This window comes from Tenrec ecaudatus, chromosome 1 (genome assembly GCF_050624435.1).
Source record: "Tenrec ecaudatus isolate mTenEca1 chromosome 1, mTenEca1.hap1, whole genome shotgun sequence".
Lineage (NCBI taxonomy): Eukaryota > Metazoa > Chordata > Mammalia > Afrosoricida > Tenrecidae > Tenrec > Tenrec ecaudatus.
In genome coordinates, this window is record NC_134530.1 from 246,952,501 (window position 1) to 246,966,606 (window position 14,106).

The window sequence follows — 14,106 nt, forward strand, 5'->3', positions numbered from 1 at the left end:
TGCCCATGTCAATCAGCCTCTCTATTTGTTCTGAGTACAAATAATGGGATAAAAATGTGTCTTCCCCTTATTAAAATACCGTAGATACTCGTGTATAAGCCAATTTTTTTTTTACATTAGGGGCTCATACAACTCATCACAATCCATACAAATACATACATCAATTGTAATAAAGCACATCCGTACATTCTTTGCCCTAATCATTTTCAAAGCATTTGCTCTCCACTTAAGCCCTTTGCATCAGGTCCTCTTTTTTCCCCCTCCCTCCCCGCTGCCCCCTCCTTCACGAGCCCTTGATAATTTATAGATTGTTATTTTGTCATATCTTGCCCTATCCGGAGTCTCCCTTCCCCCCCTTCTCTGACGTCCATCTCCCAGGGAAGAGGTCACATGTGAATCCTTGTAATCGGTTCCCCCTTTCCAACCCACTCACCCTCCACTCTCCCAGCATCGCCCCTCACACCCCTGGTCCTAAAGGTATCGTCCACCCTGGATTCCCTGTGCCTCCAGCTCCCATATGCACCAGTGTACAACCTCTGCCCCATCTAGTCCTGCAAGGTAGAATTCGGATCATGGTAGTTGGGGGGAGGAATAAGCCAAATTTTTTAGCACATATTTATGAGAGTAGAAAGAAAGCCTCATCTTTCTCCCGAGGAGCAACTGGTGGTTTCAAACTGCTGACCTTGCGGTTAGCAGTCCAACATATAACCACTGTGCCACCAGGGCTCTTACTGCATCTTTCAGCACATTTTAAATGCAGTGTTTGTGGTAAAATTAGGTGCCTCAGCTGATATTCAGGTTGGCTAATACTCTAGTATATATGGTATAGTGATTAATGACAATTCAGGTGTACATGATATGTGAACAGGATATGACAGCTGTGCACTAGGCTTCTAAGAGTCAGGCTTAACTCTACAGCCATAGGTTTGATTTGGGAGGGGATTTGGTGTGTTAAATGCCATATTAATTCTTTAAAAGAATGCTCTCAGTTAATTATCTCTACAACCTCATGAGATTTGGGTATTGCTGCTACTGTGGGTTACTAATAAAAAAAACTTGACTTGGAGCAAGTGTCTTGTCCAAGATCATACAAACAGTATGTGGTGATGAGGGATAAAACCCTGTTTCTGACCTGAAAGTATATTTAGCCACTAAACTCTACTGAGGATAAAATTTCATGGGATATCAACATCCTCTTCCTGGGAAGTCCTTAACCTTCTGGATTTAATTACCTGAATTACAAATTGGGTAAACTCCATCAGTAATTTCTCTAGCTGACAGGTATCTTTTCACAGATTCTATTATGCAGAGAAGAATTTATCTTGCCATTCCTACAGTTGCTTTTCTAATCTAATAATTCTACATGTTAAAAAAAATATGCATGTTGCCTATAAACTTATCAAACATCAGTCGAGGAAGGTAAAAGTGTGAAAAAATATCACAAAGACCACAAAGAACAATAATTTATTTTAAGATCACAAAGATACTATACTTTAAACAAGATTACTGGCTTGGGCAACCCAGAATATCTCACCAACTCATATTTACATTTTGATTTCAGATTAAACTGATTCTCTTATCCAACAATCTATGGCATATAACCATTTTTAAATATTTAAGTACCATGAATAACAAATTACATGTTTGCAAAAGAATGGCCTGTGGCTGGATTAACAAATAAGAGAAAACAGGTTCATTAATATCATCCCACATCTGAACAACTGGACATTAAAGACATTGCTTGACTCACCACTGCCTGTTCAAACAGTTCTCTCAGTTTCTGCTCAGACTCTCCTGATACCCCAGACACAACCTCCGTCGCAGCTACCTTCAGAAGTGGCAGGTCAAGTTCCTATCAAAAACAGAAACGACAGTGATCAGACCCTGACATTTCAATTTCCCTACATTGTCTTCATCCAGCCTCCCCCTCAAAATTAGGTTTTTTTTAAAGAAAGACTCATGTTCCGAGGACACTTTCTTTTGGTGTTGATGCAGTGAAAAATGTGATTTAACAAGCTCTGGGTTTTAATTAAACATATTATCTAGCTATTTTCTACCTGTTTTCATTTTACTGATATCACTAAGAATCTAAGCAAAATCTTTAGTCTTAAGAAGGATGTATTCCTCCACTTAAGACCGAGAAAAATAATTAAACTGCTGGACAGGAAACAGCAAGACATGTGTGACAGCTCTCCCTATGTATCCTGCTAACATTTCTCTATCCTAAACTAACTCAGAACACATCACGTTATTAGACAGAGAAGGCAAACCCATGACGATAAAGGGGAAAAGCTACTGTTGTCCCACGGCACAGATGACAACATGGCTAGCCAGCTCTTACTCATGCTTCTGAAAACCTAAAGTTTTAGAGCCTCAACTACGAGTGTGTCGAACCTTCCTTGACATCCAAACCTAACTTGTAAATCCTAACTACACAACTCATGGCGCTCGGCACATGTCCCACTTTTTATCACTGCACCTCCGTGCAGTATTTTTGTTGTTGTTTTATTTTTTGCACTATTTATGTTTATGACTATTTAGCATGTGTCACACCTAGACTAAAAACTCCTTAAAGAAAAACTTAGATGCTGGATCTACCAGTATATTCCAATGTCTGACATACAGGAGTCAAACAATAAGATTTGTATGACAGATGCTTAAATGAAACAAAACCATCAAGTTCCAATATCAGTATCACTTGCATCCACAGCTCTAGTCTATGAATGATTACAGTAGTATGCAATGTTGCTAACTGAAGTTACTTTGACATTTTGTATGTCACTCTCAAATATAATCCCTAAAACATCTGACAGGCTTAAATAAGATTGCTAACTTTATGTTCTGCCAGGTGAATACCTAATATCACTATTTTAGAAAGAAAGACTACTAAACACTAAACAATGTAAGAACATAACTCTGAATTGAAATTTTCAATACATTTAGCTCTATAAAAAACACATTTGTAGCTTTCTTACTTCGCTGCTCTTGAGACCACTGATTTAAAGAGGAATTACTGTAAAGAGAAGTAAATAAAATACACACTATATATTGAAAAAAGGGTGTAGGGGTGGGGGAAAGAGGTTTATTTTTTTAAATCATTTTATTGGGGGTTCATACAACCTTATCACAATCCATACATACACCCATTATGTCGAGCACATTTGTTGCCATCATCAGTCTCAAAACATTTGTTTTCTGCTTAAGCCCTTGGTATTGGCTAAGAGGACTATTTATATAGTTACTTTTAAAAGTTTTTGAAAAAACTTCCGTTAACTTTTAATTCCATTCTCCCATGAACTTTTTGAAGCCCCCTCGTATTATTTCACTTACCACACCAAGTTTGCCATATAAACAACAGCTACATTCATTAAAAACAAAATGAATCACATAAAACAGGGTAAAAAAAGAGAAAGAGGATCCTTTTTTAAGGTCATATACTCCTCCTGAGGGGGGCCAAGTCTTGTTGAAGTTGATCAAACAGAAAAAGGAGCAAGAATAACAAGCGCGTCAGCAGGCCTCACCCCAGCAATTGCATGCGCAAGTAACGTTTTCCCACAGCCCGGTGGTCCGTGGAGGAGAAGGCCTCGAGGGGGAACGACTCCCAGGTGGTGGTACACCTCGGGGTGACACATGTGGATAAGCATCTTGCAGACCTCCTATTAGGGAATAAACAAGAAAAATGTCTTTCACAATCCAAGAGAAATGGTCACATGAAATCAAACATCATCTTTTTTCAAGAGCAAAACACAGGAAAGGCAGTGTATAGGGTTTGGGCCTGGGCCCGAGTTCTGGTCTCTGTTGCGAGTTCTCGGGAAAATCACTGCACTTTTCTGAGCTCCCGGTTCACAGGGTGCAATCATCGAGAGGGGGCCTGCTCAGAAGGCTGGAGGCTGAGGCCCTGCCGCAGTGCGGCAGAAGACCAGCCTAGTGAGGTACAGCTGAGATGGCAGCCAGGGAAAACCTTACGGAGCACCTCTGTTCTGACACACAACCTGGATTTCGAAACTTGTCTTCCTTAAATTTTATTTTCCTCTTGTTCAGAATATACATAGAAAACATATACCCGTCGGCCAATGGAGATCCCCTCATAGAGGGGTTTAGGAGAGGAGATGGGTTAATTAGGGTGCGAGGTAGTACCGATGAAGAACACAGCTTTCCCCCAGATCCTGGATGCTTCCTCCCCGCAACTACCATGATCCGAATTCTACCTTGCAGGGCTGGATAGGGCAGAGGCTGTACACTGGTACATATGAGGGCTGGAGGCACAGGGAATCCAGGGTGGATGATACCTTCAGGACCAAGGGTGTGAGGGGCGATGCTGGGAGAGTGGAGGGTGAGTGGGTTGGAAAGGGGGAACTGATTACAAGAATCCACATGTGACCTCTTCCCTGGGAGAGGGACGGCAGAGAAGGGGGGGGAAGGGAGACTCCGGGCAGGGCAAGATATGACAAAATAACGATGCATAAATTACCAAGGGTACATGAGGAAGGGGGGAGCGGGGAGGGAGGGGAAAGAGGACCTGATGCAAAGGGCTTAAGTGGAGAGCAAATGCTTGAAAATGATGAGGGCAATGAATGTACAGATGTGCTTTATATAATAGATGTATGCATGGCTTGTGATAAGAGTTGCATGAACCCCCAATAAAACGGTTAAATAAATAAATGTTATTACTAGTACTATTACTGATAAAAATGTTATCTTTTTAAAAAATCATTTTATTAGGGGCTCATACAATTCTTATCACAATCCATATATACATCCATTGTGTGGAGCACATTTGGACATTTGTTGCCCTCATCATTCTCAAAACATTTGCTTTCTACTTGAGCTCTTAATATCAGCTCCTCATTTTCCCCCCTCCCTCCCTGTTCCCCCTTCCTCATGAACCCTTCATAATTTATAATTATTGTCATATCTTACACAGTCAAACATCTCCCTTCACCCACTTTTCTGTTGTTCATACCCCAGGATGGTTATATGTAGATCCTTGTAATCGGTTCTCCCTTTCTACGACACCTTCCCTCCACCCTCCAGGTATCGCCATTCTCACCTAAAGGGGTCATCTGTCCTGGATTGCCTGTTTCCCGTTCCTATGCACACCTTCTGGTCTAGGCCAATGCACACCCTCTGGTCTAGGTCAATATATAAGGTAGAATTAGGATCATGATGTGGGGGGAGGGGACAGGAAGTATTTAAGAAGCTAAAGAAAGTTGTATGTTTCATCGTTGCTACCCTGCAAACTGACGGGCTCATCTCCTCCCCACGACCCTTCAGTAAGGGGCTGTCCAGTTGCCTACAGATGGGCTTTGGGTCTCCATTCTGCACCCCCCCTCTTTTACAATGATAGGATTTTTTGTTCTTTGATGCCTGATACCTGATCCCTTCGACACCTCATGGTCACACAGGGTGGTGTGGGCTTTGTTGCTTTTGAGCTAGATGGCTGCTTGTTTATCTTCAAGCCTTTAGGACCCCAGATGCTATATCTTTGTGTGCATAAGCAAATGTGAAGAAAATGTTATCTTAATAGACTATAATTAAAATGGTGATGAAGGTAAAGATAGTATGCTTCGTTTACCTCGCAATATCTTGCAGGATATGGTAACCAGTTATCATAAAGAATACTGTGAGGTCTTAAAAGCTTGTCTTAATGGGGAGATGAGCCAGTAAGGGTGCAGGGTAGCAACGATGAAACATATAACTGTCCTCTAGTTCCTAATGCTTACTCCCCCCACTATCATGATTCCAATTCTACCTTATAAATCTGGCTAAAACAGAGGATGTACATTGGTACACAGATAGCAACTGGAAACACAGGGAATCAAGGACAGATGACTCATTCAGGACCAGTGGTAAGAGTGGCGATGCCTGGAGGGTGGAGAGAATGTAGGGTAGAAAGGAGGAACTGATTACAAGAATCTACGTATAGTCTCCTCCCTGGGGGATGGACAGCAGAGAATAAAGCGGGGGGAGACCTTGGACAGTGTAACACATGACAAAGTAATAATTATTTATGAACGATGAAGGGTTCATGAGATAGGGGGAAGTGGGGAGGGAGGGGGAAATGAGGAGCAGATATTAAGGGCTCAAGTAGAAAGCAAATGTTTTGAGAATGATGATGGTAACTAATGTACATATGTTCTGACACAATGGGTGTATGTATGGATTGTGTAAAAGCCTCCAATAAAATGATTTAAAAGTCAGCAAAATCAAGTTTGTCTTAAAAGAAGCAGTCATCATATTGAGGAGTAAGCTATGTCCACACAGAAGGCACACACAAGTCTGATTGATGCAAGGATCGTAAATAATAAACTCTAAGACGAGAGGAGGGAATTATATTAGAGCTTACATTCTGAGCACCCAGTTCAGAAGGATATAGATAGCAATGACATTCCAAAATCTATTTGCAGAGGCCCCACAAGGATAAAGCCTCTGGTGAGTACGCTCTGACTACTGATTTGGGATGTGAATAACCTTGCCCTCAGATAGAGTGCATTGAAAAATGGATTGATGCAGACAGTTACTTTAAAATATAATATTTTATCATTGATTTTCCCTTTGACCCACTTTGATTTCGTTTGTGTTTTTTTTAAATCATTTTATTGGGGGCTTGTACAACTCATCAGAATCCATCCACCCATCCATTGTGTCAAGCACATTTGTACATTTGTTTCCCTCATCATTCTCAAAACATTTGCTTTCTACTTGAGCCCTTGGTATCAGCTGCTCATTTTCCACTCCTTGCTACCCCCATCCCCATGAACCCTTGATAATTTATAAATTATTATTATTTTGTCATCGGCCTTCACCCACTTCTCCACTGTCCATCCTCCAGAGGAGGTAATATGTAGATCCTTGCAATCTGTTCCCACTTTCTTCCTCACCTTCCCTCCACCCTCCTGGTATCACCACTCTCACCACTGGTCCTGAAGGGATCATCTGCCCTGGATTCCCTGTGTTTCCAGTTCCTATCTGTACCAGTTTACATCCTCTGGTCCAGCCAGATTTGTAAGGTAGAATTGGGATCATGATAGTGGGAGGAAGCGCTGGAAAATTGCATGCTTCATCATTGCTACACTGCACTCTGACTGGCTCGTTTCCTCCCCATGGCCCTTCTGCAAGGGGATTTCCAATTGCCCACAGATGGACCCTGCGTCCCCACTCCACACTCCCCCTCATTCACAGTGCTATTAGTTTTTTATTATATTCTTATTTCTTTTGGATTGAGATTTTCCTGTGGGTTTTTTGTTGTGAATTTTTGATTGCTTGGTTTCTTTGGAGGGAGGTATGATTTTATTTATAAGAAACACAGAACTGGTAACTTTAGACAGACAGTAATTAGATGAGTAGTTTCTTAGTTTCCACCCACAAGATAATTGGGCAGTCCCTCTCAGAAGGGCCACATGGAATGGATGATACATTCAGGGTGCGGTATGGTACTGATGAACCACATAACTATCCTCTTTTCATAAATATTTCCTCCCCTTACTATTACGGCTTTCACTTGTTTTACCTCATTAATCAAGTAAGATTTTCATATGTTCATTTATGTATTTAAGATTGTGCAGTACATGAAGATCAAGATAAACAACCCTTCAGAAATAGTTACAGGAGTAACAGTTCCTTGAGGGTATGAGGAGGGAGCGGAGGGAAGGGTGAGAAAGGGGAGCGGAGAGCAATAATGAATGTATAACCTCATTAGCTATTGAACACCAAAACTGAACGTGAATGGATATATTGGGCTGTGTAAAATGCTAATAAAACTATTATAAAGTTTATGGCAGGAGAAGTTGGTGGAAAGGGGGAGCTAATAATAATGAGTCCAAGAATGAAGAAAATGTTCTAAAATTGAATGTGGCCATGACTGCACAACTCTTTTTAATATTAAACCACTGAACTGTACGGTATGTGAATTATATGTCCACAAGTGTTAAAAATACATGTGTCTTATAGGATACAAGCCAGGATTGGTCTTTCACTTTTCCGGTCTCCTTTTCTAAACTCAGCTCATAGCAAGAATACAGAGGTATGGTTTACTCCTACCATATATTAACAATAGACTCACTTGATGCAGAATTCGGCATTTGAACTAACCTTTAGCGTTGTGTCATTGCCTCCAACATCTTCAAACTTCATACTGGATGTCTGTAATTCTAGCCCTCTGGGTTTAGCTACCAAGCAGAAAAGGGAAGAGGTGAAAAAATTAGTGATGGCGCAAACAGTAAAGAAAATCAGACTCAAGGAAACAATCAGTCCAAGGGCTAATGGAGCATGCAAACCACCACTTTCGCTAGTCTAGGACAAGATCCATGGTTCAAATCCACCAGCCGCTCTGTGGGAGAAAGATGAGGCTGTCTGCTCCAGAGAGTTCCCAAAGCAAACAGGAGAGAAATGATTCTTCTTTCATAACAAATATGACCACCCACACAACACTCATCTCACCTTTCTTTTGCAAAACATCTTCTATTTCTCCATCCACATCCTGAAGATCTTCTTTCTTCCTCTTGTTTCCTTTGCTCTTTCGCTTAACTTTTTGTTTATTATCACTCTCCAGAAGAGAAGAATCTTTTGCATCCTAGAGAAAGAAATTTAAATGTACCTAAACATATTAAGCATTTTCAAGTAACAAAAATCCTTATACAGTGTAATTGAATAGAAGAGTCAAACTCTTATCTTGACCTTGATAATCTTAATCACATTCATTAATATAAATCCAAAGAGGAATGCTTTGCCCAAATCAAAGGTTTGGGTTCTTAAAATCATTGGGGCCAGCACTATAGAAGCACCGTGTGAGCCAGCCATGCAACTTTATACATTCCAGCAGCCACACTGTAAACAGCAGAGTGAACTCAATGTTAATGATCAGCGTTACTGTACAGGAGCCCTGGGGAGTAGTGGTTGCATGTGGGACCATGAGCCGCAAGCTCAAAAGCTCCCAACCACGCGCCCATCTGGGGAGAAAGACTGGGCTCTTTCTTCTCCCAGTTACGGTCGCTGAATCTCCTGGGAGCACCGTGTCACACAGGGCTGCCGTGAGCACACCCCCACTGGATGGCAGTAAGTTGAGTTGATGTTCCTTTCATGTATATATTGAATATATTAACATTTCAACATAGGATCAATGTGAAAACCTGTTAATAAGCTAGTTTACTAAGCCTTCAAAATCCACAGTATACTTTATGGTGATAAATTACAAGGTCATTATTTGATTTACATTTAGGTCTCATCAAATTTCCAACTTAAAAAGTAAATCCACATGCCTGAGTCATTCCATACTCATGTCCCAGTAACTGAAACGATCAGTTTTTAAAATGAAATGGAATATAATGAACTCAGTTCGTGTGAAACTAGTCACTATTCAAATGTTTGATAGTCACATGTCCAGATCATGCCAGCTTGATCAGCAAACCTTAGAGCGCACTCCTCCCACTGTACACGGAGGCTTCAAAAGGTTCACAGGGAAAAAATCCCAGTCTCTTTTCAATGTATTTTGCCATGACCTTCCTGAAACTGCCTCCTTTCACAATATGTATTACTTTAAACGCCTTCTCATTCTGTCAGACATTAAAAAATACCAGTTAAGATTGCTGTCCAATGTGAGATAATTCATCAAACTTTCCTTTTTTTTTAATGGCTTTATCGGCACATAATTAGCATACACTTCAACAGTTCAATTGTTCAATCACTCCAAAAAGAATTATACAATCATTATCATATCAAGTTTAGAAGTTCCTCACCCGTGATTAATTGCCTTTAAGATGAGTGGTGCAATCACTCTCAGTTCTAGTACTCCTTCGTGCCTCCCGTCTTCATTTCCCCCCTCCAAAAATCTCCTTTCCCTCCCTATCACCCACTCCCTACCGGTCTCCCCTGTATCAGTTATTATCACTAGGCACCCACACAAACTGGGAGACACAACAGAAATAATAAAAACCAAATTCAAAATAAGAAGGGAAAGAAAAATAAATAAATAATAGAAAGCCCCCAAAACAACGAATGAGTAGAAAGGAAAAACCCTCATCAACATTCCAAAAGCCAGGGAAGTAATTTCTGTCATGGAACAAGAGATAAGCCAACTCAGGTTGGATCTATAGGGAGGTCATCTGGCCAAGTATTGAGTTCGATTCAGCACATTCAAGATTACAATGGTGTCTCCCTGACAGCAAAACTTTACTTCTCTTTATTGATGTTATCTTTCTACTTTAAAAATAAAATGTTAGGAGTCTATTTACTCTATTTGCATCTCATATCCATTTATGTAGGGTCCTTCATGGTATGACCATAAACTAAAATAAGCCACATTGCTATTTCAGCTATAATCCCCCTTTCTACCTGAAACTGTCAACTCTCTGAAACACATACCCAAAGAGGTTCTTTTTTCCTTTTTCTACTATTTCAGGAAATCCATTAACTAACTGATGGATATGTGCTAAGCATAATATAATTAAGACACATTACATGTTGGGCTAACCACAAGGTCCACAGTTCAAAACCACCAGCTGTCCTGCAGAAGATAGGGCTGTCTACTCCTGTAAAGAGGTACAGTCTCAGAAACTCCAAAATGCAGTTCTACCCTGGTCCAATATGGTCACTGTATGTCGGCATCAACTCAATGGCTGTAAGAGACTAAGACAACAAAGCCCCTGCTCTCCTGGAGTTTACACTGCAGGGGACAAGGCAACCGCCACAGGACTAAGCAAAGTCCCCTCTGCCAAAGTGAGTGATGTAAGCAGGGATGGAGTGCGCCACATCGTAGGAAGACTGTTACAGGCAGAAAGAAATGCCTAGCACGTTCTAGAGGCAGCAAGAGCCACTGGGGCTGAAGCAATGTACAGGGCAAAGGGTGACAGGAGATGAGATGAAGTCACAGAAGGCAAGGAAATCACGCAGGGCTTTAATGACGAGATAAGATCTATGGCTGTCAGGCAGAATTAAGCCACTGGAGAGTTTCAAATGGGAGAATGACAATAAATGACTTAACTTGTATCTGCTTAACATACTATTCCATGAAAACAGTATAATATATTCCAATTTAGTCAGGCTAGAATTTCATAACAAAAACACCTGTACCGGGGTGGGGATGGGGTGGGCGATAGGAGGGAGAGGAGAGTTCGGGAGTAAACAATGAAGGCAGTCTGGGGGGAGGGGCCAGTAGAACTGCTTGTGATTGCACAACTCATGTTAAAGGAGATTTAACCATGGGGGGTGCGGGGGTGGGCGAGGATGTTCTTAGATTGGCGTGGTGGTGACTGTACAATGCCCCTGGATAGGACTGAATGGTGAAATTATTGAATTGTGTGATAGGTAAATTATGTGCAAATAAAACTGTTGGGAAAGAATAAAATAAAATCACCTGTATCTCAGACACTGGCTTCTTAGTATTGCTGTGCTCATCTGCCAAGTCCAAGAAAAAACTCTCTTTCTTCCCACTTGGAGTTCGGTCAATAAACCATCCTCCTGGAGAAACGGTGGCAGAGGCCTCTGAAGGAACAGAGCGGTCTTTGGAAGTCCGTGGCAGTGCTGACGTGGTGGGTTCTCTTCGCTCCATCTCAGGAGTACTTGAAACAGAATCAGGATTTCCTTTCCGATATAGAGACAGCAGGGAACTATTCATGTGATTGGCTGACTGTCAGAAACATAATTTTAGTATAGATTACTCATCTACATTAATATATTTCCTATAAATATTTTATCTTCTACAACTTCTCTCATGGCATTTACCTTCAGAAAATGAAGTGTTCATCCACAAACAAGCTTTCATTATGCAAAAACATGTACCCTATGCAACTACAAGTGGATAGATGAATGCCCAACTGACAATGAGTAAAACCAGAGCTGACCAACACCACATAATTCTTTACCCCAAATTACCACACACTACTAAACCCTGTCTTTGATAGACTCAAATCACCTGACTAGCTTAGCCATGACAGAAATGCACATTCTCTTCTCTGCATAATATGAGCATATGTAATAGCAAAGTAAAGGGATATAAAGGCTTAACATGACTTACTAAATGTACAGGCACAAAATCTTTAATTTGATGACAAAATATTGACTCAGACATAGACATATGTATACCCCACAGATGAACAAAAGGTAATTAATATTTTTTATAATATTCTTTCTAAAGGCAGTAGCTTTAGTAATGATGCATTTAATTTAAAATAACTAGGTAATTGAGTAAAGATGAAGTACAGTGTGGTGATTAAGAACCTAGGCTCCTCCTCCCCCCTGAAGAGTTCACTTCAGAGGACAGCACTGAAGCTACAGCTCAGGGAGAGGGACACGTCTGACCAGAGCACACGGGAGCAAACGAAGAGAGAAGGGAGCACATCTTGGCCCACCAAGCCCCAAGGATGACATTCCTGCTCAGAGCAGCCAATACACTGATAAGGCCATACGGCTGGCCCCACCCCGAGACATGATGTCCCTCACTGGCCCACAGTGCTATGGGGACAACACTGGAGACACAGTGCAGGGATTGTCCCCAAACTGACCCGACCACACCAGGGTGAAACACTAAGGGCATGCAACAGAACAGCAAGCAATGAAACAACAGGGGAGCAAAGCAATGAAGTCCTGGGGAATACCAAAAATAGATTGTGGGGCGAGGGCATGACCAGAAAACACTCCTAATGGTCAACAAACAAATCTTGAGCTATTTATAGACTTGTCTTTTTTTGCTGTTGGTTTTTTGTTTGTTTAGTTGGTTTGTTTTGCTCTGTCTTGTTTTTGTGCTTATTACTGTCTCTGCATGTCTATCTAGATAAGATAGGTGGCATAAAAAAATCCAGAGGAGAAAACAACAGGACCAATGGTTGGAGGGGTGGTGATGGAAGACTTGGGAGTGGGGGTGGCAGGGGAAAGGAAGTGGTGTTAACAAGCCCAGGGACAAGGGAACAAGTGATCTGAAATCAATGGTGAGGAGGGTGTAGGATGCTAGGTAGGGCTTGATCAAGGGAAATGTAACTGAGAGGAATTACCAAAACCCGAATGAAGGCTGAACATGATAGTGGGACAAGAGTTAAGTAGAAGAAAATATAGGAAAGAACTAGGAGGGCAAAGAGCATTTATAGAAGACTAAATACAGGCATATACATATATAAATATATTTACATATAAAGAAAGGGAAATAGATCTATGTACATATATTTTAATGTTAAGATGTTAAGTATTAAGGTAGTAGATGGACATTGGACCTCCACTCAAGTACTCCTCAATGCAAGAACACTCTGTTCTAATAACCTGGCATTCTGTGATGTTCTCCTTCCCGACACAATCGCTGAAGGCAAAGCAGGTGCATAAGCAAATGTGGTGAATAAAGTTGATGGTGCCCGGCTATCAAAAGATATAGCATCTGGGGTCTTAAAGGCTTGAAGATAAACAAGGGGCCATCTAGCTCAGAAGCAAGAAAGCCCACATGGAAGAAACACACCAGCCTGTGTGATCATGAGGTGTTGATGGGATCAGGTATCAGGCATCAAAGACTCAGAACAAAAAATGATATCATTGTGAATGAGGGGGAGTGCGGAGTAGAGACCCAAAGCCAATCTGTTGGACAATTGGACATCCCCTTACAGAAGGGTCACAAGGAAGAGACGATCCAGTCAAGGTGCAGTAGAGCACCGATGAAACATACAACTTTCCTCTAGTTCTTTAATGCTTCTTCTCCCCACCCACCACAACTTTCATGACTTCAATTCTACCTTATAAATCTGGCTAGACCAGAGCATGTACATGGGTACAGATAAAGAGTTGGTAACACAGCGAATCCAGGACAGAGAAATCCCTCAGGCCTAATACTTAGAGTAGGGATACCATGAGGGTAAGGGAGAGGTCGGGGGAAGAAAGGGGAAACCAATCACAATGATCTACTATAATCCCCTCCCAGGGGGATGGACAACAGAAAAGTGGGTGAATGGAGACATCGATCAATATAAGACATGAAAAAATAATTTATAAATTATCAAGGGTTCATGAGGAAGGGAAGGAGGGAGGGGGAGGGAGTAAATGAGCAGCTGATCCCAAGGGCTCAAGTAGAAAGAAAATGTTTTGAAAATGATGATGGCAAAATGTACAAATGTGCTTGACACAATGGATGTATGT

General features: G+C 41.3%; 1 protein-coding gene across 2 annotated transcripts in view; it reads right to left on the reverse strand.

Moving 5' to 3' along the window:
* Window positions 1-14,106, reverse strand: part of NVL (nuclear VCP like) — a 157,360-nt gene that overhangs the window by 114,143 nt on the left and 29,111 nt on the right. For both annotated transcript variants that reach the window (XM_075530690.1, XM_075530682.1), the window contains exons 6-10: window positions 11,351-11,623; window positions 8,440-8,572; window positions 8,092-8,168; window positions 3,522-3,656; window positions 1,751-1,852 (exon numbers count right to left, since the gene is read on the reverse strand). In XM_075530690.1, coding sequence (XP_075386805.1) covers window positions 1,751-1,852; window positions 3,522-3,656; window positions 8,092-8,168; window positions 8,440-8,572; window positions 11,351-11,623 — 720 coding nt within the window. The remainder of the gene's footprint in view (window positions 1-1,750; window positions 1,853-3,521; window positions 3,657-8,091; window positions 8,169-8,439; window positions 8,573-11,350; window positions 11,624-14,106) is intronic.